This window comes from Carcharhinus amblyrhynchos, chromosome 22 (assembly GCF_965287045.1).
Source record: "Carcharhinus amblyrhynchos chromosome 22, sCarAmb.v2.hapA, whole genome shotgun sequence".
Lineage (NCBI taxonomy): Eukaryota > Metazoa > Chordata > Chondrichthyes > Carcharhiniformes > Carcharhinidae > Carcharhinus > Carcharhinus amblyrhynchos.
The window spans coordinates 21,163,332-21,189,337 of NC_137345.1; the positions used below are offsets into that span (position 1 = coordinate 21,163,332).

Below are 26,006 nucleotides of genomic sequence, written 5' to 3' on the forward strand. Positions count from 1 at the left end.
CCCTCCCTTTCTCTCTTGTGCACCGCTGGCACAATGTTGGGATGATGTAGCAGCCACAATGTGTCCCGCCGCCAGGCGTTGCGAGCTCATTTGGAAAATGAAACATAACTTTGCTGCACTTGTTGGATGGAGTGAATCGCCCACAGGGAAGGTGGACGGCGTGACCTGCTGTCTCTCTGCATCTTTGTAAGGTGGCGCACCTGTCACTGGGTGTGTGTGTGTGTGGTGTGTGTGTCAAGGGCTCGTCCTACCGACCTAGGTTTCGGGCATTTCCGTCAATTTCCGCAAACTGACGAACAGCCGGCACCAGTTCATTTCCCCATCGGTGTCCACACACACACACACACACTTTGACAAGTCAAGAAGCACGGCGTGGCAACCAGGAGGACAGGAGAGGGCCTGACATCACCCAGTTTCCACCCACTCCCCCCTGCATTTCGATTGTCCACTGCATCCATCTCTCAATCACGCCTGCCATGAATGGGGACACCTCGTTTCCTCGCTTCTTCTTTTGTGTTTTGCTTTTCTCAACAGGTTTTCTATTGCAGCCTGGACCAAGCCTACAGCAGCAAGCACACAATCTCCCAATTTGCAAAGAGGTAAGGTGCTTTTCTTATGAACCCTCGCTGCAGCATTACGAAAAGTGCGGGATGGATCGATTCATCTTGCTCTCTTCGTGATGCTGCAGCTAGGGTTCAATATATATAAGTAAATAATGTGTGCAATTTGTTTTCAGCATTTATTATTTTGAAATATCTTATAAACGTGTACATAAGTGTCAGATCAAGTTGTACGTGATTTGTGGTGATACACAGTTCTACCACAATATTAGTGATTTTAATTGTTTATGATTTATTTATTGTGGACAAATCATCCTAGCGAGGGATTTGTTTTATGATGTACAGAAATTTGTCCATATGGAACATTTAGCTGTGGTCACCTGACATATTAAGGCGCTTTAATGGAGTTAGTTGTAGGGGCTGGAAGCTGCAGATTTTATTCTTCACAAATACTGACGGTTTGCGAGGGTGCTACTGAAACAAAGGTGTTTTCCGTCCTTGCCTCTCAGTGGAAAGCCTTGTAAGTGTTTCTCACAAACAAAAAGAACGCTTAAGTTCTTTCAACTCCTTCGAAGTTACGTCTCAGTCCCATCAACATGACCTGAAAAATGTTCTCTTCCCAGTTCACTGTTTGTGAAAAAGAAAATTCTCCAGGTGGATTCCAGGCTTTTGAGGGTTCCGTAAAGATTCCTGTTGCCACCTGTTAAAAATCCCTGTGTGCCAGTAAAGAAGTGCAGTACAGGAGTTTATGTCAACCACCAGATGGTGTATGGAATACTATGTGGCAAGCCACAGACGGAGGACTAACTAGGTCTTATAATGTGAGATTGTAAACCTGTACCAAACTTGTTAGGGAAGTTAAAACAGCAAATGCTGGAGAAACTCAGCAGGTCTGACATCATCTGTGACGATAAAATAAAGCCAACGTTTCAAGTCAAGGAAGCTATCAGACCTGTTGAAGTTTCTCCAGCCTTTTCTGTTTTTGTTTCAGATTCCAGCGTCTGCAGTACTTTGCTTTTGTCTTGTTTCAGAAGTTATTTTTCCAAAAATGGAAAACACAATCGCTGGCCATTTTCAAAAGAGCAGTGAGCAGCAAAGCTAAGAAGTGTGAGGTTTTGAACCATGGTTTTTCAATGATGAATAACCTTTCCTCTACGATGAACTTGTTAATTTCTGACTCCACGTGTGTTTGGGTACACATTATCTAGGACATACTTAAGTGTTGTTTGTTTTTTTCTGATCAAATATTTCCTCTACTTTTTAAATGTTGAAGGTTAGAATATCTGTAGTTGGAGCATACTTCCCCATCTATAGTGTAAATTAAAACAAAATCAGTTAAAAAACAAACTCGGCAAAATGTCACAAATTTTGCCACAGCCCTAAACTGTAACACTAAAAAGTTTTGAGGGTTTGACTTTCTTCTATTCTGCTTTTGATATTGAACAACAGGTGTACCAGCATGTTTCATTGTTTGAGGCAATGATGCAGGAGCTGTTGCTGAATCTATTTGTCATCATTTTCAAACTTGATCTTAGCTTCTGGGAAAATGTCTGCATATTAAAATTGCAACAGGGGCAACAAAGGCAATAGAACATTTAATTCTAGGTTACAATGACACCAATTTGACCAAAAAGGTCATTGGCATAACAATTCTTGGCAAATTCACCCACTGCCTCTCCTTCCACTTCATGGGGCAGAGGGACAACCTTTGATGTGATAGATCAAAACAATGGTGAAAATATGTCCATCTGGCCTTTGTTGACACAAGAGAGTTCTTAACAAAGAGCAGAATTAGAATCATAGAATCCTTACAGTGCAGAAGGAGGCCATTCGGCCCCAGGCCCTAACTCTGTAACCCCACGTATTCATCATTCCGACCCTGACATTAAGGGGCAATTGAGCATGGTCAATTCACCTAACTTCTACATCTGTGGACAGTGGGAATAAAACAGAGCACCTGGAGGAAACCCACGCAGACACAGGGAGAAAGTGCAAACTCCAAAAAAACAGTCATCCGAGGCCAGAATCAAACCCAGGTCCCTGGCGCTGTGAGGCAGCAGTGCTAACCACTGTGCCACATGCATTGGTGCCTAAGCAGCTGGAAGTACCATCACCAAAGTTGGCATGATAGAAATCTAGGGTGTCCATATGGCCAGAATTGAGGAATGCAGAGACCTCTGAGTGTCATAGGGATGGAACAGGTGACAGGAATAGGGAGCAACATGACCACAGAGACTGAACACAAAGGTGAGAGGAACTTGGGTTGAGGTTGGATATGGGCAAAGCGTTATGGATGAGCTCAAGCTTACTGAAGAATGGTCTCGTTGTAGCAGCTTCCTTGTAAGTGCGTCTTGCCTGACATCCTTATTTGTTATTCACAGAATTGTAGAATTCTACAGTGTAGAAAGAGGTTATTCAGCCCATCGTGATTCCACTGACCACAATCCCAGCCAGGCCCTATCCCCATAAGCCTATGCATTTATCTTTGATAATCCTCCTGACATTAAGAAGCAATTTAGCATACCCAATCCACCTATCCCGCACATCTTTGGGCTGGCAAATCCTTCAGGCACATCCTTCAACATGCTACCTCAGAATAAATTATGTTTAGCAACTCACAGGCTCTATTACTTTCATGTTAACGCATGGATATCACTCTCCAAAACAAAGAAAGAACATTTGCCCGCTGTCCATTTAAGTAATTTCATTTTTAAAGACACAGTGCTGGACACCAAATCTACATGAAAAAAAACATTGAGTGTACTTTTGGTATGAAGTTCAAAAATCCCATGTAACGCTATAGCTTCCTGAGCCAGGTATTCCTCCGTATTTGAAATAAGTAGCATGCATATTATTGGCAGAGTTTGCATAGCTGATCTTCTTCCACCTATTCATATTTCTGATTGTGCCAATTTGGGTATAAGCAAACCTGAAAAACAGCCTGTGTGCGTTTTGAATTCCAGAAGTCAATCAGAGATGGACATGAAGAGGAAATAAAATGCTAGATCAAATGAAAAGAGGGAAAAACTGGTAAATGAGTATGTGCTTGGTTACAGAAAGCATTGAGGTTGCCTGAGAACAGGCTCCCCCAAGTCCTTCCACAACTGATAACTAAACATTTGTGGAAATGTTCGGGTTAGTAAGATCTTTACTTGAAAGTGCACCTGCATGGAGGGCTCAGATTCTCCAAAAATTAAACATTATTAATGTTGGATTTGCATTATTTTCTCATTTAATGGAGTCAGTAGGAAAGGGTCTGTTTTAATACATTTTCTGAGAAAATCTCATATGAGCAACATTGGCCAGAATTTTCCGACTGTTCATGCCAGCAGGATTTCCCACCCCGTTGCAGTGAATGGAGATTTGGCTTGAGGCCAAATTCTCCATCATGGCTGCAGTGGGAGCGGTAAGATCATGCCCATTGTTTCTGATTGAACCACAGAGGCTAATGCCGGAATTCTACCACCCTGCCTGCCACGGAATCAGAGCGGATTATGGGCAGAAAACGAAAATGTCCATTGACACTGGACGGGTATTTCCGGTCTCGCTTAAGTGAAGCTGTAAAATCCAAGCCATTGTTTCAGTTTGTGCTTCCCGTTCATGTGTTAACATCCAAAAACAGAATAGACCCCCAGTTAAGATCACCATATAGGAAGGTGGTGGCATAGTAGTGATGTCAGTAGACTAGTAATCCAGAGACCCACGCTGATGCTGTGCAGGGAGGGGTTTGAATCCCACCGCTACAGCTAATGGAATTTAAATTCCGTTAGTACGTTTGAAACCAATAAGTAATAGTGACCATTAAATCATTGTTGACTGCCATAAAAACTCATCTTGTTCGCTAATGTCCTTTAGATAAGGAAACCTGCTGCCCTTTCATGGTCTGGCCTACATATAACTCCAGGACCACAGCAATGTGGTTGATTCTTAAAAAGCCTAGCAAGCAACTCAGTCATATCAAACTGATAGCCTATAAAAAAGGAATAAAACCAAATGGATCACTCGGCACCAACTTAGGCCCTGGAAACAGCAATGACAAACCCAGCATCGTTGGCCCTACAAAGTTCTCCTTATGGACATCAGGAGCCTTGTGCCAAAATTGTGAGAGCTGTCCCACAGCCTAGCAAGCAACATCTTGGCATTGTGATATTCACTGAATCGTATCTTATAGATATTGTCCCAGACACACCATCTCGATCAATGGGACAGGACATGCCCACCAGAGGTACACAGTAAGGAAGGAGTTGTGCTGGAGGGTCTCAACATTGACTCAGGATCCCATGAAATATCATGGCACCTGGTTAAATTTGTGAAGGAAACCTCCAACTAATTGTTACCTATTATCTTCTCACTGTTGAATCTGTACATCTCCTTGTTGAACATTACTTGGAGGAAGCACTGAGATGATGAGGGCATGGAGTTTAATCTGGCTGGGGTCTTCAACATCCATCACTAAGAGTTGCTAGCCTGGGTCTGGTGGTGGGAAAACCAACAAGAGAGAAAAAGCTACTTGGCCTCATCCTCACCAACCTGCCAGCTGCAGATGCACCTGCCCATGACAGTGTTAGTAGGAGTGACCACTGCACAGTTCTTGTGGAGACGAAGTCCTGTTTTCACATTGAGAATTTCCTCCATCATGTTGTGCGGCACTACCACCATGTTAAATGGGGTAGATTTCGAACAGATCCAGCAACTCAAAACTGGGCTGTATGAAGTAATATGGGCCCGTCTTCAGCAGCAAAATTATATGCAACAGTAATCTGTTATCTCATGGCCTGGAATATCACCACTCCACCATATCATTAAGTCATGGTTTGTGGTTCAATGAAGAGTGCAGGAGTTCATGCCAGAAGCAGCACCAGACACCCATAAAAATGAGATGCCAACCTGGCTAAGCTACAACACAGGACTGAGGTCCCCAGCATCACAGATACCAGTCGTCAACCAATCTGATTCAATCTACGTGATACCAAGAAATGGCTGAAATCACTGGGTACTAAAAAGGTTATGGGCATCTGACAACATTCTGGCATAGCACTGAAGACTTGTGTTCCAAACTAGCTGCATCCTTAGCCAAGCCATTCCAGTACAGCTGCAACACTGGCATCTGCCTGGCAATGTGAAAAACTGCCCATCTATGTCCTCTCTGCAAAAAGCAGGACAGATCCAAACTTGCCAGTTATCAGATTATTACTTGCATGGGTGTAAATTGAGAGAGGTGGAAACTCAACGAGATTTTGGTGTCCTTGTGCATCAGTTTCTGAAAGTAAGTGCACAGGTACAGCAGGCAGTAAAGAAGGCAAATGGCATGTTGGCCTTCATAGCGAGAGGATTTGAGTATGAGGATGGGGATGTTTTGCTGCAACTGGTAGGCCATCTGGAATATTGTGTGCTGTCTGGGGTGTCCTTATCTGAGGAAGGACTTCCTTTCGATAGAGGGAGTACAGCAAAGGTTTACCAGGCTGATTCCTGGGACGGCAGGCCTGTCATATGGAGAGAGACTAAATTGGTTAGGATTGTATTCACTGGTGTTTAGAAGAGTGAGAGGGGTTCTCATAGAAACGTACAAATACTAACAAGATTAGACAGGGTAGATTCAGAAAGAATGTTCCCAATGGTGGTGGAGTCCAGAACTAGGGGTCATAGTTTGAGGATAAGGGGTAAACCTTTTAGAACTGAGGTGAGGAGACAGTTGTTCACTCAGAAGATAGCGAATGTGAGAAATTCACTACCACAGAATGTAGTTGAGGCCAAAATATTGTCTGATTTCAAAAAGATATTAGATAATTATGGGCTAAAGGGATCAAGGAATATGGAGGGAAAGGAGGATCAGGATGTCAAATTTGGTGATCAGCCATGATCAAAGTGAATGGCAGAGCAGGCTCGATGAGCCAAAAGACTTACTTCTGCTTCTATTTTCTACGTTTCTATCACCTCATCAGTCACGTTTGATCACCAGTAAAGTTAAGGAAGGGGTCATTGATAGTGCTACCAATTTGCACTTATTCAGCAATAATCTGCTATCTGATACTCAAATTGGGTTCCACCAGTGTCACTCAGCTCCTGACCTTGTTACAGCTTTAGTCCAAACATGGACAGAAGAGCTGAAGTCCAGAAGTAAGTTGAGAGTGACTGTACTTAATATCAAGATAGTATTTGACTGAGTGTGGCATCGAGGAGCCTGAACAAACCTCATATCCATCATTATGTGAGAAGGGGGGGGGTGTGTTCGCTGACGATTGCACAATGTTCAGCACCATTCACAACTCCTTTGATAAGTGTCCAAATGCAGCAAGACCTGGATAACATTCAGGGCTGAAAAGTTGCAAGTACCAATCCCACCACACAAGTGCCAGGCAATGAGCATCTGCTACAAGAGAGAATACAACCACCTCCCTTTGACATTCCCATTACTGAATCCTCCACAACCTACAGTAACCAGAAACTGAACTGGACCAGCCATATAATTATCGAAGCTACAAGAGCAGGTCAAAGGCTAGGAATTCTGTGGCGAGTAACTCACCTCCTGACTCTTCAAATCCTATCAACCATCTACAAGGCACAAGTCAGGAGTGTGTTGGAATATTTTCTACTGAGTGCAGCTCCAGCAACATTCAAGAAACTCAACACCATCTGGGACAAAGTAGAGCATTTTACTGGCATGCTGTCCAACACTTTCACCATCCGCTCTGTCCAACATTAAGACAATGGCAGCAGTGTGTACACCTACAAGGCACACTGCAGAAACTCAACAAAGCTCTTTCAACAGCACCTTCCCAACCTGCAACCTCTACCACTTAGATGAACAAGGGTAGCAGATGTAGGGGAATACCAGCAGCTGCCAATTCACCTCCAAGTCCCACACTACCCTAACTTGGAACTATATCGCTATTGCTTCAGTATCACTGTGTCAAATTCTGGAACTCCCTTCCTAAATGCACCTACATCATGTGGACAGCAATAGTTCAAAAAGTCAGCTTATCACCACCTTCACAGGGGTAACTAGGGATGGGCAATTAAAATGCTGTCCTAACCAGTGACATCCTCATTCTGCAAAATGAATGAAACAAGATATGGAGTACATAGTCAATTTGAACAGAAAATTAATAGAAAAAGTCAGTGATGAGCGCATTTTAAGAGATTCCTTTCATATTGCTCACTTCCATTTCATATGGAGAAAGGTTGCCCAGAATTCTGCAAATGCTGTCAATTGAAAACATGCAGTAGTAAACTGCTGATACTGCCCGTGTCTCTGTGTGTATCTCCCTGCCTGTGACTCAGTTCAAAAACATGGCTTACTGGGGATTAAACTTTTCTCTTCTCAGTCTGTGTCCTCACGTCTTGCTGGAGAGGTGTACCATATATGAGATCCAAGTCTTCTAATCTGGTGCTTGAAGACCTAGCAATGAAGTGCCGCTAGTGCTTAAATTTCTACTTTGAATCCCTGGTAATTTGTAAAATTATTTCTTCTTTTCATTTATGGGACATGGGCGTCGCTGGCTGTCCAGCATTTATTGCCCCTCCCTAGTTACCCTTGTTCAGGGGACAGTTGAGGGTCAACCACATTGCTGTGGCTCTGGAGTCACGTGTAAACCAGACCAGGTAAGGACAGCAGATTTCCTTCCCTAAGAGGAATGGGTCAACCAAATAGGTTTTTCCAACAATTATTTCACGGTCGTCGGTAAATTCTTAATTCCAGATATTTCTTATCGAATTCAACTTCCACCATCTGCCATGGTGAGATTTGAACCCAGGTCCTCAGAACATTAATTAGTTGAATTTCTGGATTAATACCACTACACCACCACCACCACCCCCCACACTATTACATCTGTAGTTAAATGAAGATTCCGATATCTGTCAGCATTCGCAACTTGTGATATATGTAAATGGGCAGGAACATGGATTTAAGTTTTACATATGGTCTCCCATATGTACAATGGTATATTTCTGAACAGCCTTAGTCCAAACATGGAATGAAGAGCTGAAGTCCAGAAGTAAACTGAGAGTGACTGTCCTTAACGTCAAGATAGTATTTGACTGAGTGTGGCATCGAGCAGCCTGAGCAAACCTCATATCCATCATTATGTGAGAAGGGTGGGGGGGGCGGGGGTGTTCACTGATGATTGCACAATGTTCAGCACCATTCACAACTCCTTTGATAAGTGTCCAAATGCAGCAAGACCTGGATAACATTCAGGCTTGGGGCTGAAAAGTTGCAAGTACCATTGCAAGAGACAAAAGTGTGCACTTTAATCCTTATTCCAAGCACAGGTTGTACTTTTCCAATCCATCCTTTATTACTTGGCAAACAGAATAAGCCTCTTCCAAGACCAGTGCTACTGTATAACTTTGTCAATCAGTTTTTGTTTCGCATTAGAATGGATTTAAAACTTGTGGCATGCCATGAAAATCTCCATCGCCATTGAACTGAGTGAAAGGAGATTATTTTCTAGCACATCAGTAATTCACTGCCATGATACTTGTGAACACCGTAAGAAGTCTTACAACATCAGGTTAAAGTCCAACAGGTTTATTTGGTAGCAAACGCCACTAGCTTTTGGAGTGCTTACTGCTCCTTCGTCAGATGAGTGGGAGATCTTTTCACAAACAGGGCATATAAAGGCACAAACTCAATTTACAGAATAATGATTGAAATGCGAGTCTTTACAGCTAATCAAGTCTTAAAAGTACAGACAATATAAGTGGAGGGAGCATTAAGCACAAGTTAAAGAGATGTGTATTGTCTCCAGACAGGACAGTTAATGAGATTTTGCAAGTCCAGGCAAGTCATGGGGGTTACGGATAGTGTGACATGAACCCAAGATCCCGGTTGAGGCCGTCCCCATGTGTGTGGAACTTGGCTATCAGTCTCTGCTCAGTGACTCTGCGCTGTCTTGTGTCACGAAGGCTGCCTTGGCGAACGCTTACCCGAAGATCAGAGGCTGAAGGTCAGAGACTTGTGCTTAATGCTGTCTCTACTTACATTGTCTGTACCTTTAAAACTTGATTAGCTGTAAAGACTCGCATTTCACTCATTATTCTGTAAATTGAGTTTGTGCCTTTATATGCCCTGCTTGTGAAAAGATCTCCTGCTCACTTGATGAAGGAGCAGCAAGCACTCCGAAAGCTAGTGGTGTTTGCTATCAAATAAACCTGTTGGACTTGAACCTGGTGTTGTAAGACTTCTTACTGTGTTTACCCCAGTCAAATGCCGGCATCTCCACATCACGATACTTGTGAGTCAGAAGTGTTTTACTCGTGAAGTAAATCCAAGCTTCTGTGCTGAATAACCTTCGAATATGTAAGCAAGTAAAAGGGTGTGTTTTGTTTACATTAATATAATGCTTAACTAAGAGCAAATACTATTTTTTAGCTAAACTCATGATATTACAGAAAGGAAAGTTCATAAGCGCAATTGAAAAAAGTAAAAAGAGTTATCAAACTGCTCGGTAAAATAAATTGTTGAAAATCTGAAATATGTTGCAATCTATATGTTATGAGCAATGCCTGCTACAATAATCTGTTGTATTTTCTGAAACTCACGTAATCTTTATATGTTTCATTGGGGCTGTAATAAAACCATGCACTGGAAACATATAGGGAAAAGTATTAATCCACCCAATCAGAACAGAGTATTTTTCACTGCCAACCATTTCTTATTACAAAATGTTATGCTCAATTAAAGTTAATGAAGGCTAAAAGTAGGCAGCCTATATATAAATAAAATGGTAGCCAACTCACACCTGGCCCTTGTTGGCAGGTTGCTGAGATTAAAATTACCCCCAAAGTGTCATAGAGTGCAAAGTCGAATGTTCAGAATATGTAGATTATTTTTCTGCAAATATCACACTTCTGCCCAACTATGCCTCTATGCCCTCCATTACTCACACCTTCATAGATTTTCTGCTCTGTTCACTATAACATGGTTAGATATTGTTGGAAACGAGAACAGGGGAGAGAATTTCTTGTACACATTAAACAAAAGAGGAGACAATCAGGATTAAGGTCGGAACTAGTAATTTATCTGCAGCACTGCTCAGGTCGTGGAGCCCTGAAAAATCTCCTGTTATTTGAGGAGCTTTGGTACTGATCTCAGACTTTGTGTCAGTCAGGCTTGAAGGATGGCAAATTGCCAGCTGCTCCAGGTACTTGTCAGTGAAGACCAAACAGTAAAACAAAAACATCATGGGCACAGCACTACAACAAGCCAAGTAAGAACCACAAATTCACTGTAGGAAGTAAAAATACATTTTGCAGTCATGAAAAGAAAAGGAAGAAGGGGTGATTAGGAGACAAGTTTGGGAGAGAATAAACAACTAAAATATTTGGAACCGAATGAGTCTGCCCTGTCACAGGTTTGTTAAAAATCAGGCCTTATAAAGTCACAGCCAATTTAAGATGGCAGGTTCACAAGAATTAAACTATGACTTTGAGATCTGACTATACCAAGGGCTGAGCATAGCAAATGCTCTTAATATTTACATATGACTAAAGTAATTGAATTGATACATCACTGAACAATTACAATATGTTCTAATATGTTAGAGGTCTGTCCTATCTCAATAATATCTATGGTGGTGTTTTTATTTCTTGCCCAAGAGTGCCTTGGGGTTGTGAAGTTGAAAGGTCAAAACACAATTCAGGGAAAGACCCAAATGGTGCACATTTTTTTTTAGAGGGACCAATCCCAAGCTTTTGCCTGAGTCAATAGATCTCGTGCTTTCAGTGCGCATATCCCCCTTCAGAAAATTTACATCCCCCATATTTTTGAGGTTGAGTATGCAACAAAATAATTTTGTTAACCAGCTTAGACTTTAACATTTTTCTTATGGTTTCATCTCCCAATACCACCGCAAGGAGGTCTTGTGTCTCAGTGGCAGAACCCCCACCTCTTGACCAGAAGCTCCGGGTTCAAATCAAATGCTAGGACTTGTTGGCCACAGAAGGAATATTCATAATTTGGTTCAACGGGCTGATAATCAGCTCAGGAATCCTCCCCCACCCCCCTCCCAACTATATCCCAAAGGGTAAAACAGCCTGGGCATGAAGATACGTTATAAGACTACCACTGTCACAAATGAGGACTTGGCATCCTCCAGTTCTGATGAACCCAAATACATCCATGAACTCTATTTAATTTTTCTGCCTATACTTGTGTTGATCTTTCCAAAGATTTCAATTGTTAAGCTTCCGCCAAGCATGACTTGTCGTTAAGTGCTCAGAATTTGAGGGATGCTCAAAGCTGTCTAATTCTGTATAAATAACCCTTAAACAAGTAGGATTCCACTTTATTTACTAATATTTGTTAATCCATTTTTAAAATAACAACAGTCATTCCAGAAGCACTAACTGCTGACAGATAAATCTTTCTCCTCAGCTGTTATGCTTTTAAGTCAACAATCATTTATCTTTTCAATAAAATTACCAATTTGAATTGGACCCCTACCTTCATACCATTTTGACAGAGGCAGTTTTTTTCATTTTCAGAATTTATTTTCATGTATGTGAATTAAAGTTTAAAAGTTTATTTATTAGCATCACAAGTAGGTTTGCATCAACACTACAATGAAGTTACTGTGAAAATCCCCTAGTCGCCACACTCCGACGCCTATTCAGGTACACCGAGGGAGAATTTAGCATGGCCAATACACCTAACCAGCACATTTTTCGGACTGTGGGAGGAAACAGGAGCACCTGGAGGAAACCCGCGCAGACAAGGGGAGGGTTATTTTGGTTAGTGATTAGGACATTGTAGAAGTTATTAGTCAGAAATCTTTAGGGCAAAAATAACTTGGGTTGGCATCTGAATTATTTTTTTCTAATTCTCCACTATCTGGGAAGGCATACAATAAGGTTAATCATGTGTATTGTATCCAATTTTTTGGCCCAAAGCCGACTTGGAGATTTTTCCGCATCTAATGACACAATAGGCAAAGCATTTGATTCCATTGCCAAAATTGTACTGGCATGCCTGCCCCAGAATCAGGGCAGGGGGGGCTTGCAGAATGGCATTCTACGTTGGCCTCAGGCAGGAGTTTACGAGCCTTCGGGCGGGCGAGGCACATAATTAGTTTTTCCTGGAACAGAGAGCTAGACTGGCATCAGGAACGCTAGGTTGAAGGGCACCATTCCACGTCAAGCATGGCTGACCAGATGACTCAATGGCTCTTACTGTCTGCCTTTGGCATATTGGAAGGATTTATAGGTTGATAATCAACCGGTTTGGTTGTGTTGTAAATGCACCTGCTATGACCATCAAATCTTGAAATGGAACTCAAACCCAGAACCTCTGGCTCAGAGGAATGCTACCTGCTGCATCACGAGACCTCCCTCCTGAAATGGGATACTGTCAAATCTCAACATTTTAATGGAAAAGAATGGTGCCAAAATGTACTTTTTGGCGCATGTTCTTTCTCTTTAATTAAAACCTCGGCTAATCAAATTGAGATCAGTTTGAATATTTAAGAAGTATTTTACAATGTTCACAGTCAATTGATAGAATGAACCTCAAAAGTGGCTTGTTGAGAGCAATGGTTGAGGATCATTGGAACTGTGTATAAATGCTTTAGGACTAAGTAACTGAACAATTTATTTAAGATTCTGAGCCACATAAATTTTGCCTTAATGCTCCATAAGGAATGTACCTGCGTTTAAGCTTCTATTCCTCCAGTGTTCACCTATGTCCTTAGGTATATCACTCTTGAGGAAAGGATATGCAGCTCTTTCACAAAAATGTTTCCAACTTTTCTTTCCAGTGACCACCTTTCCCAAAATTTTATAAAGTGTCGATGCAGATGATGCATGTGTATTCTGTCAAAATAAAATTGACAAAACTGCTCCCTTTTTAACGGGACATAACCAGTAGACTTCAGATACTAAATAAAACCCCATACTGTTGATGTTGTCCGTACATTCCAGTCCCTCCCTCCAGCGCCCACAGGCTGCTGAAGGCCTCAAATGTAACAGTGGACCTAGCATACTCCCTGTTCAGTGACCCAGGCACGTATACAGCTGTCAAAGAAATTCAGGCAGTTAAGTTGAACAAACTCAAACAAATCCAAAGATGTGCAGTTCAGGTGAATTGGCCATGCTAAGTTGTCCCTCAGTGTACCCTAACAGGCACCAGAGTGTGATAACTAAGGGAATTTCACAGTAACTTCATTGCAGTGTGAATGTAAGCCTTCTTATGACTAATAAATAAACTTTGAAAAAGATTCTTTGGGCAGGCCCACCGGCAGCAGTCCTGTGAGATAGTTCATGCTTGCTCCTCTCCTCCATACCAGGCAGCCAAGAATCAAGGGCGCGGTCCCTCCCTTGTGGACCACCACTTTCATCAGATGGCAGGACAGAATGGCAGGTGTCCAGTTCAGAACACAATAGGTGATGGAATAGAATAAACAAAACCTCTCCACAAAGAGTAGAATGGAATGGAGGGACATTTTAAAGAGACTGCTCTAAGTGTGACTGTTATGATGGCCACGAGGGATTGGTCTCCCGTGGGCCTCGTTGAATACAAGCTCCACTATTAGGCAAATGGAGGCTTACCCAATAGGGAAGAAGCAGTGGGGGCCTTTTGGGGGATGGAGGTATTAAACCAGTTGGCTCCACTCAGACTGATGTGGAGATGCTGGTGTTGGACTGGGGTAAACACAGTAACAAGTCTGACAACACCACGTTTAAGTCCAACTGATTTACTTGATAGTAAACTCACAAGCTTTTGAGGTTCCCTCTTCGTCAAGTGAATGAAGAGTTCAGTAATCTGTAAACTGTCTGTGCTGTTATATACTCTGTCTGAGGCCAGAACTCTTCATTCACCTGACAAAGAGGGAAACCTCGAAAGCTTGTGAGTTTACTATCAACTGAGACACGACAGATCAGCCATGATCTTATTGAATGGCGGGGCAGGCTCGAGGGGCTAGATGGCCTACTCCTGCTCCTATTTCTTATGGTCTTAAATAAATCAGTTGGACTTAAACCTGGTGTTGTCAGACTTCTTACTGTGTCCACTCAGACTGGCAGTCAAAGTATTTTGGGATGTGACTGGTATATTGCAGCAGCTAGGTGGCTTTTTGACCACGTTGTAAATAAAGGATGACGGAAGACTGGCCTCAGTAAGATTATTACAGTGTGCATGGACTCCATCTTTAAAGTTACAAAGCCAATGCTCAGAATGGACTGGGTGACCCCAAATCTGTTCCTTGCTTCCTCCAAAAACCAAAATTCAAAATCTAATTGAATCCAATTCAAGGTCAAGGCAGAGATTTTGTGTCTTCATGGAATGAAAAGTTCCACATGAATGGAGTCACTCCAAAAGGGTGAGCTTCCTCAACATTCTTGGTGGAATTAAGAGAGTGTAAAATTTAGAATCTGGATGACCTGGCTGCAAGCTGGATTTACACCAGATAATCTTTCTCAATCTGTAACCTCAGTTATTTTCAGCTTTAGCTAAGGATAATTGATCTCCATTAAGCCAATTAGCTCAATAAGCTTATAAGATCTGGAAGCAAAATGTTTTCCTCCTTCAGGGAATTGAAGTTTTAAATAGTGACTTTCATTCCAATTGGGAAGGAATGTTACTTCATTCACACATTGTAATCATATGGCAATGAGCAGCTTTGCTCCCTTAAGCACAGATAGTCACTTAATAATAGGTCATGTTGATGGGTGAAAGGATTTTCTTTTCTAAAACAGCTGAAGTTGACAGTCTTCCTGAGGAAAAGAGGAGCAATAGTCTTTAATGTTTCAACAGAACACCCTGGGAGTGAGTTCATGTTTCTTGTGGAATTAAGTTGAGTCCCGAATAGTTTTCTTTTATCATTTGTAATCCCCAAAATGAGTTTTTGTGAAGTTAAAAAGTTAATTCAATCTTTTTTTCCAATAATAGATTATTCACTGGTATAGAACTTGTTCTAAAACATGAGAGAAATTTGGGATTGAATTCCCTTTGGGATTTTCTGCTTTCATTCCAGTGGGTAATAGGTAGAATCTCTGTGTTGATTCCATTCAGGCAAAATTTCTTATTAGCAGAAGACCACAAAATCTCTGCCATGATGATGGAAGGCCAGTTGTACCTTTGTCCTGCACCTCTTACTTGGGCACCTACATAAATAGGATTGGAATGTGGATAATGACACCCAATGTTTTAAATTCCCATTGTCTGGGCCTATAAGGGACCCACAATTACAGTAGAGGGAAAAAAAGTTGTTCAGGCTTACAAACCAAAACATGTGCCACTCATAGTTCAGTGGTCACACGTTTGCCACTCAAGTTAGAAGGTTGTGGGTTCCATTTTCATTAAAGAAGACTTGAGGTCTCTGCGAGGAGCATGCTTTTTATTGAAGTTTTCTCTCAACTAGACTTCATTGATGTGCACTGTCAGCCTGTGCCAATACAAGTTTACAGCTGCATGAGTGATGACATTGCTCGCTCAGCCACTCTCTTCAATGCACCCTCTCCACTGCCAGACTGCTCCCTGCAATGATGAAGAGAGCCGAGTAGGCTACTGTTCTACAAAGTAGTTCACTATAAATTGCTATTTATATTCCTCCATATATCCAACCAGCTCTTCAATGATGTGCACTGGCATATCTACACCTTCATACCAAATACCATAAGCAATTGGAACAAATTCCCGTCCTACCCCCAGAAATAACCAACCAAACTACAGACATTTAAAAGTACATGGAAAATGGGAAACAAGAGCAGATATTGTAAAGCAAGTGTGCAATATGGAATTGCATAACCTTGTGATGGTGATGATAAAACCAAATAAGCTGAGCAGGTCTGGCAGCATCAATGGAGGGAGAAACAAGAGTTAACGTTTTGAGTCCATGTGACTCTTCTTCAGAATTAAAATGTGGGGTCAGTCAGAAGACAGTTGGTGATGAAAGAAATGTGGCTGAGGAAGTGAGCTTTTCAAAAAACAGGGGGGAAATGGAATGCAGTGAAGATGGGCATGGTAAGCGAGAGAAATGGGAATCCCAATGGAGAGAACAGCAGTATTTCTTCAAGGCAAGCATTCCCAGAACAGAAATGGTAATTCATGCAGCCTGAAATCCAGGGAAGCATGGGGCAATCTGGGGAGGGGTGGGATGGTCTTCTCATGTTGCATCTCCATTCTTCTGGTTGCTGCATCCTCACTACATGTTTCATTTAAAGAGAGAGCCTTTCACTGAAGGGTGAGGATCTTCATCATGCCAATCCAAAAGCAGGACAATAATGCCATGGCTGGTCAATCTCAATCTGCTAAGAATGGGTCCCTGATCCACTGCTGTCCCACTATCCACCACCACCCACCCTTCCCAAATATCATCACATTCTGTGAGCAGTTTGGTTTCTTTAAAATTCTGCCCAAAGATTTAGATTGGAGCAACACTGTCTGGTGGTATTATTGCTAGATTATTAATCCAGAAACTCAGCTAATGTTCTGGAGACCCGAGTTTGAATCTCACCATGGCAGATGGTAGAACTTGAATTCAAATAAAATATTCAATAAAAAAATTTGGAGTTGAGAGTCAACTGGTGACCATGAAACCATTGTCAATTGTTGGAAAAACCCATTTGGTTCGCTAATGTTCTTTAGGGAAGGAAATCTGCCATTCTTACCTGGTCTGGCCTTCATGTGACTCCAGAGCCACGGCAATGTGGGTGACTCTCAACTGTCCTCCAAGGGTAACTAGGGATAGGCAATAAATGCTGGCTAGTGGCGATGCCCGTGTCCCATGAATGAATAAAGAAAGGTATGTGCTATGGGTATCTTGTGACCTCAATCATTAACGTATAAATCACATGAAACTTGGTTGCCTATAATGTGTTTGGTTAAGAAAATGAATAGTTGGTTCCTAGTAGGTCCAACATATTATCTTTAGATAATTTCATAATACTGCCTGAATAAGATTGGAGAATTAAAGAAGGTTTCAACACTGCATGTCAGTTCACATCTCCATGTCATTGATGTTATTAAAGGAGACACAGTAAACTGAATTAAGTTATGCTTTTTTTTGTTATTTTTAGTCATAGTATGACTGAAAGCAGAACTTTTTGAATACATACACACATTGGTAAGGACAATAATAATTCTTACACATATAAGCTTGAATGGGGTAAATGCTTGGCCATGCCTTTTTGTACCAAGGTAACATTCACTGGCTAATATAGAACCCTGAATTGAATCACTAAATTACATTTCTCAGAAAATGTCCAGATATTTGAGTACTACAATTGTGCTTTTATGCACTTATCAGTAAATCCTGCAGTAGAGAATATTGAGTAAGGTTTTTGATTAAACCAACTGTTCGTCTTTTGCTTTTTCCCATTCTCAGAATTAATGTGGTCTCTGAAATGATAATGACAATTAACAAGAGCACTGGAAAGAGTTCCTCTGTGCAGATAATTGACTATCTTTGTGAAAGTAAACATGTACTCCTCGATTTTAGATGGCCTTATACATGATGATAACATTAGCACCTGGCTGAGTTCGCATGACTATGTAAAGATCAGAAACATTTTTATTGTGTAGAACTTTTATTATTTTTTTCAATTTCACCATTTATAAGGTTATGTATGTTTCTCTGCCAGACACAAGCAAAAACCAGTAGAGTTGAATTGAATTTATGATCCCCTCAGACTAAAATGATTAGCTGAAGAGCTGAAAGTTTGATAAAAATGGATTTTTCTCTTTCCTACTAATGGACTTCAAATACTGTGACCAATTTGATGTAGAGAGGCTGGAATGAGACTGCAGCATGGCTGCAGAATCGATTTACAGCCAGTCATATCTGATTTATATTGCCTGGCTGGTAGAATGTACGTTCTCAAACCACTAAACTAACCGTGCTGAAGTTTATGAAGTGCTCAAGATAGACGGTTCAATGGACAAAATATAAAATGTCTAACCAGTCTGAGCTGCCCTCCCACAGTATGTTCTTACACCAGCATCTTCTGGATTCCGAAAAGAACTTGGCTCTGACATCTCAACTTGGGTCAATTGTACAATTTTCATCTACAATTTTCTGTCAGTAATTTTAATGGAAAGAAATGGTGTGCCTAAACTCCTGACATGTTGCATGATAGGAAAGGCTCTGCAATGGGAGCAGAAATGTGCAAAATTGCCATTTGTGTTCATTCTTCTGTCGTGGTAAATTGGAATCTATTGTGTAATGACATAAATGTGGTAGTAGAGTGACGCCTTTAACTTTTTGTGCATCATATACTCAAGGGATCCAGGTTCAATTCTGGCCTTGGGTCACTGCCTGTGTTTGCACGTTCTCCCTGTATCTGCATGGGTTTCCTCCAGCTGCTCCGGTTTCCTCCCACACTCAAAAGATATGTGGGTTAGGTTGATTGACCATGCTAAATTGCCCCTTAGTGTCCCAAGATATGCAGGTTCGGGGGGCTTCGTGGGGTAAGTAACACAGGGTTTCGGGGATAGGGCCTGGGTGGTATTGTTATTGTGTAGACTTGCTGGGTTGAATGGCGGCCTCCTGCACTGTAGGGATTCTAAGATCCTATGATTTATGTAGAAGTGTTGGATTCCAATGACTGGTGACCAAGGACGTACAACAAACAAAAATTTATGCAGTAGTCTGAACAACTCTTACAAGCTTCCACTTTTTCTGTTTCCAGGGAAAACACCTGAGTTTCTGTCGCACTCTTCAAGTGACCATGTTATCACATGACCGTTTGGTCTACATCTTCCCTGTTTGACAACCAGTGGTACTGAGATGTAACAGTGCACATGAACAGTAACTTTGTGCAAACCATTTTTAACGTATACTGAGCAAATTAACAATGCATAACTATCTACATAGAGTGAAACATAGATTAATCTGTTGCAGTTGGTGCACAGCCTATCACCTCTCCTCCCTGCCCCATCCCCACCAAACACCCCCCACCCCCCCTGCCTTGCCCACATTCCCCTGTTTTGTTGTTCGAAGAAAGCAGGTGGCTAGGAATAGACTAGTTGGTGAGGTAACCCTAGAACTGTGAGTTTGGTTTGGTCGTACACCCTGAGTGTGTGATTATGCTAGTTGGCTGTGCTGCAGATGTTCTTGGCTGGTATCCTCAGTGTGGATGACCTGCCTTCAATGTGCCCAGTAGGTACAAGGCTTGCTGCATAGGCCTCTGGAGGGTTCTCCATTTTCAATTAACATAGAGGGCCTGTATTGTAGGCGCGAAAGCTGGCGTAACATGGCATCCTCTGGTGCTGGTTTCAATTCCTGTATTAGGTGATGCCAGTTTTGTTCATAGTGGGCACCGAACAAGGCTACCACTTAGTTGTTTGACTGTGGAACATGGCTGTGTACCGCTACCAACTTGTCATGGTCACTTGTGGTCTGAATCCAGACCATGTGACCGGTGGTTAGAGTGCCGAGTCTGTGAGCATTTTGCTTCACAATCAGCGTTCCATGAGGGTACCCCCCCAACGTTGGTTTTGAGTTTGGGCTGCAAAAGAGTAGGAATTGTCTAGCTGGTGCACCTGGAGAATAGTTGCAGTTTCACAGGCTGAGGAGTGCGACATGGTAATCTGTGTGATCCCAGGCATGTTTCTCTAGAAAATGCTGAGCTGATCATCCCGCCCATTCTTCCAGACTGTTGGATTGTGGATATAAGGGGCTGCTCATGATACACTGAAAGTCCCATGTGTGTGCAAAGTTTTTAAGTTCAGTGGAGAGAAATTGGCAAACATTGTCTGTCAGGAATCTCTGAGGGATGTATGGCAAAATGTCTCTTTTGCTTGCATTACTCATCATGTATGGAGCTAATTAAGTTCCTGGATTCTACGAGAGGACAACTCCTTTATTGTCATAATGTCTAAGTCTCCCTCACAATCTGCCTAGTCTGTCGTGGCAAAGTTCTGCAAAGGGCATCAGCTCCTTATCATGTTTGAGATGGCACAGAGATGTAGCTTTAGCATTCTGTGCAGCAGTCATGCAGAACCGGTATGAAGAGGTTTTTTTAGAATAGCTCAGAGTGGCTGATGGTCAGACTCAACACTTGCAGGATGAGCCTATACAAAGTCATGAAATTTCTGACAGGTGAAGATGAGAGCTGGGAGTTCCTTTATGATCTATGCATCGCGAGTCTCAGTATCAGTGAGGGCCCTTCAGGCAAAGGCTATTGATCTGCCATTCTGGATGCTCCAAGTCTGTGCTGGAAGGTGTTTGCTGATATAATGTGGATATGCCGGCGTTGGACTGGGGTAAACACAGTAAAAAGTCTGACAACACCAGGTTTATTATCGAGTTTACTATCAAATAAATTGGTTGGACTGGTGTTGTCAGACTTTTTACTTTGCTGATATAAGCATGGGTGCTCAAACATCAAAGTACTGTAGCACAGGTGGGACTGAGAGTGCCTGTTTGAGTCTGTTGAAGACCGCTGTGTGGTGGTCCTGCCAGCAGCATTCAATGTCCTGATGGAGGAGCTGAACAAGAGGTTCAGTGACCTCACCGTAGCAAGGAATAAACTCAGATAATTTGTCATGCAAATGAAGTGTGCTTGTCCAAGGGGATGGCCATCTGCCATTTAGCTGGTTTCTTGTCTGGATCTGGCTTCACGCCATCGGCAGTTAATAAGTGACCCACATAAGGAACCTGGCTGACTCTGATTCTGTATTTCGCAGGATTGAGCTTTCATTGTATGGCCCTGTTCCTGTTGAGAATGAGACAAATATGTGCATCATGTTCTTGTACGTTACAATGCAAACCAGGATGGCATTGATGATGATTTCACAAGAGTTAGCCTGCAAAGAGTTGCGTCAAGCACTGTTGAAAGACCCTGCTGCCAGTCAACATCCCATAGGGCATATAATAAAAATTATATCTGCCTACTGGAGTCATGAATGTGATAAGTTTTGTGGATTCATCATTTAACATGATTTGCTAGAACCTGTATTTCACATCCAGGATGCTGAAAACTTAGCATTGGGTGTGTCTGCTATCATTTGTCCCATTGTTTTCATATGGTGATGAGGTAACCTTGTCTACGTGCACTGAGTCAATGCAAGCCTTCTTGCTTTACTGCAACCACCATTGCTGAAAACCATTCTTTGGCCTTGTTTTTTTTTTGGGGGGGTGGTTACGGCACCCTGCTACGTCATCCGATGCATTTCATTGACTACTTTCTGCTTCATGGCTATCGATGCTCTTCTTCAGCACAGATATCAAATCGGAGCTGGAAGGTACGGTGTGGTTTCCTACCAGTTTTGACAACAGGAAATACTCCCTGTTCCCACCAGAGGACTTAACCCCAGATGGGGAATTCTGACCTAAGCTTTACATTGCAAATCTATAGAACATATGAGTTTATTCTGTTTTAATCGATTAACTTTATTAATCTTTTTTTTTATTCGCTAACTCCACCTCTTGATGGATGTTTGACAAATAATTTATTTTGTAAGATCATCCATCCAGAGGACATAACTTAAATCGCTGTTCTTGGCCAACAAGCAATAATAATGGTGTACATTTGTTTGTGTGTACTGAGCATGAAACAAGATAAAAGACCGGTCCAGCTTACACTGTTGTTCTTTGCATACTGGTTATATATTTTGTGTATTGAGTTACTGGTTCTTCCTCAGGAATTTTTTCGAGTAGAAGTGAAATGGTTTGCTAATTTGGAGCATACAATAAAAACGGTCTTTAGAAGGCATTTATCATGTTTTAGCTTCTAGGGAAAATGGTACACATGAAAAACTTTGGGGCAGAGTTACCGCAAGGGTGCAGTTCACCTGAAATCGACCAAATCAGTATAAAAGATTAAAGAATTGCATCACAAATCAATTTCTGCCTGTTTTAAGAGCATTTTGCTGAAAGATGGTCCCGGCCTCAAAATTGCCCCCAGATTACATTAATCCCTACAGTGTGTTTTCCCTAATTGTCCCTTTTTGGAGCATTAACAGTTGTTGCAGAGCTGCAGAATTAGACATGCTTTATCCGTACACCAGCAGGCCATACAATTGCAACTACAAAATTGATTCTTCTGAGCTCTTTTCAAACTCTACACAAATTTCCTTCCTATCAGCCAGATTTTGATGTTCAAGTTCTGAGCATTTCTTGGAGCAGTGTCCTTTGAACTTTAGGTCAGGTTCAAAATGTCAGGTCTAAAAGGTTAGGTTTACCTGGAACATCTAGATAACATAGACACCAATATCAGACCCTCATTTATTGACTGCAGTTCAGCCTTCAACCCCATTATTCCTACGAAACTCGTCTCTAAATTCTGTGGCCTGGGCCTTGGCTCCTCCCTCTGTGACTAGATCCTGAAACTCTTAACCCACAGGCCACAATCAGTAAGGATAGGCAACAATACCTCATCCATGATCTAATTCAACACTGGTGCCCCATAAGGCTGTGTTCTCAGCCCCCAACTATACTCCTTCTACACCTATGACTGTGTGGTCTAATTCCCCTCCAACTCCATTTTCAAGTTTGCTGACAACACCACCATAGGGGGTTGGATCTCAAACAATGAGGAGACAGAGTACGGGAATGAGAGAGAATTCATGAACTGGTCTGGCGACAATAATCTCTCCCTCAGTGTCAACAAAATGAAGGAGATTGTCATTTACTTCAGGAAGCATTGAGGAGAACATTCTCCTGTCTGCGTCAACGGGGATGAAGTGGAAAGGGTCGAGAGCTTCAATATTTTTGGTGTCCAGATCACCAACAACCTGTCCTGGTCTTCCCCATGCTACTGTAGTTAAGAAAGCCCCCCAAAGACTCTACTTTCTCAGAAGACTAAGGAAATTTTGTATGTCAGCCATGAATCTCACCAACTTTTACAGATGCACCATAGGAAGCATGCTTTCTGGTATGGCTCCTGCTTCGCCCAAGACCTCGAGAAACTGCAAAAGGCCGTGAATGTAGCCCAATCCATCATGCAAACCAGACTCCCATCCATTACTCTATTTACACTTGCTGCAGCCTCAGCAAAGCAGCCAGCATAATTAAGGATCCCACACACCCCGGTCATTCTCTCTTCCACCTTCTTCCTTTGGGAAAAAGATCCAAAAGTCTGAGGTCACATCCCAAATGACTCAAGAACAATGGACCTACCTTGCATTAAGTTGATCTTTCTCTAAAGCCTAGCTATGACTGTAATACTACATTCTGCACCCTCTGCTTTCCTTCTCTTATGAACCGTATGCTTTGTCTGTATAGCATGCAAGAAACAATAGTTTTTGCTGTATGTTAATACAAGTGACAGTGATGAATCAAATCAAAAATGGGCTGGGCCCTGACCTCTCAGTTACTTTCAATTGTGCAGGTTTGAGTAAATCACAAAATCACTCCTATTGGAAGGACAATCACTCACATAAGTCTAAACACACATAGCCTTTGGCTGTCTACAGATTTAGTGCAAATGTTGTTGACATATTTAGCTGTGTCCAGTAACCGCCTGGTGAGTAAACACTGACTGAAGGAGTTGTAAGGGCAGATTTTTCCTCACTGCCTAGGTGGGAACCAGGCTGAGCAATTGTCCACTGTTTCCCAGAATCTACCTGATTTTTATTTCATTGAAATCAGCGGGTTGATGGACTTTTTAAAAAAAACTTTTCATGGAATGAGAGTGCTGCTGGCAAGGCCAGAGTTAGTTGCCCATCCCTGTTTGAGAAGGTGGGAATGAGTCAGTGTTTTGAATCGCTACAGTCCATCTGCTGCAGGTACACATACAGTGCTGTTGGTTAAGGGAGTTCCAGGATTGTGATCCAGTGAAGTGAAGGGAAAACAATAGTTTTCCGAGTTAGGATGGTGTGTGGCTTGGATGGGAACTTGCAGATGAGTAGTGTCTCCATATGTCCGTTCCCCTTGTCCTTATAAGTGCTGTAAAAAACCACTGGTGAGTTGCTTCAATTCATCTTGTGTGCACATAGTACACATACTATGTGTCACTGGTGGAGGGACTGAATGTTTAAATTGGTGGAAGGAGTGCAGATCAAGTGGTCTCCTTTGTCATGGATTGAATCAAGCCTCTTGAGTATTTTTGGAACTGCACTCATGCAAGCAAATGAAGAGTATTCCCTTACACTCCTGACATGTGCATTTTAGATGATGGGCAAGCTTTGGGGAGTCAGGAGATATGTTATTTGTCACGGGATTCCTAGCCTCTGACCTATTCTTGCGCCACAGTATCTATATGGCTAGTCTAGTTCAGTTTCTGGTCAATGGTCACCCCCAGGATGTTGATGCTGGGAGATTCATTCATGGTAATGCCATTGAATGTCAAGGGGAGGTGGTTAGGTTACCTCCTGTTGAGTGGCCATTGCCTGGTTTTGTTTAGTGTGAATGTTACTTACCGCTGGTTGCAAATTCTTCAGCCTTGTCTTTTGCACTGATATGCTGGACTTCCCAATGACTGATTATCTGGTAGGATTTATGAAGGACGGGAATCCACATGGTAAGATTACCACCCAGAAGGTGATGTTGAAAATCTACCCCGCAGCCTTTTACAATTAATGACAGCAGAAAATCTTTGGTAAATCATGTTGAGTGTATTTCTTGTTTATCGCAGCTGAAGATATATTTGAAATGCTGGCAGCATAGGGATGAGAATTCAATCAGGGTGAAGATGGGTTCAAAGATAAATATTTGAAACAGCAGATGTTTGAAGATGCAACAGTTTGACCTCCGTCTGTATTTGACTGCTTTAAAACTGGCAGATTTATTCAGTGTGAAACATTATACTAAACAAATAAATGAGCTCAGAACGAAATTAGATGGACAATTTGCAGAGCAGTGCCACATGTACACCTCTTGTAATTACAGTACAAAATCCAGAAGTTAAAGGTGAAAGTGAAATCACCGTAGTCCCAGATGACCATAGGCTGCAGTCCCTTTTGAGGGGGAGATTTGAGGGGGTGAGGATCACCACACCTCAGGCGAGGGGCAAGGTTGAGAAGTTGGGCCCTCATGAATAATACCAAGTTCAGCAGCAGAGTATTGAAATGTGTCCTAATTCTTCAAAATGGGAATTGCACACGGAAGTAAGTAGATTTTTCTAATTGAATCAGGGCAGCGATAATCCGTACACATACACAATCACCCTTATTAATAAGGAAGAAATTGTATAGTTGCTTTGTTATATTCTGAAGCACTTCACAGTTGATGAGTTACATTTGAAGTCAATTTAATGTGGTCCAATGCAACAGCTATTCCATGCACAGTAAGCTTTTAATCCTTCCTTATTTTGTGGGAAGACCCAGACTTCTCAGTTATCCTTCATTGTCCTCAGTCAACGAACTACTTTGAAGAGTAGTCACTGTTATAATATAGGAAACACAGCAGCCAACAGTAACTTCCACAAACAACAATGTGCTAATGAGCTGATAAGCTGTTTTTGTGATATTGATTGAGGGATAAATATTGGCCAGGACACCAAGAATTATTCCCTTCTCTTCAAAACACTGCCATTAGATCTTTATACTCACCCAATCAGGGGGCC

The 26,006-nt window shown here is 42.0% G+C and overlaps 1 protein-coding gene across 1 annotated transcript in view; it reads left to right on the plus strand.

Moving 5' to 3' along the window:
• Positions 1-336: 336 nt before the first annotated feature.
• Positions 337-26,006, plus strand: part of elapor1 (endosome-lysosome associated apoptosis and autophagy regulator 1) — a 119,635-nt gene continuing 93,965 nt past the window's right edge. The window contains exon 1 of the mRNA XM_080210019.1: positions 337-599. Coding sequence (XP_080066145.1) covers positions 477-599 — 123 coding nt within the window. The 5' untranslated portion in view covers positions 337-476. The remainder of the gene's footprint in view (positions 600-26,006) is intronic.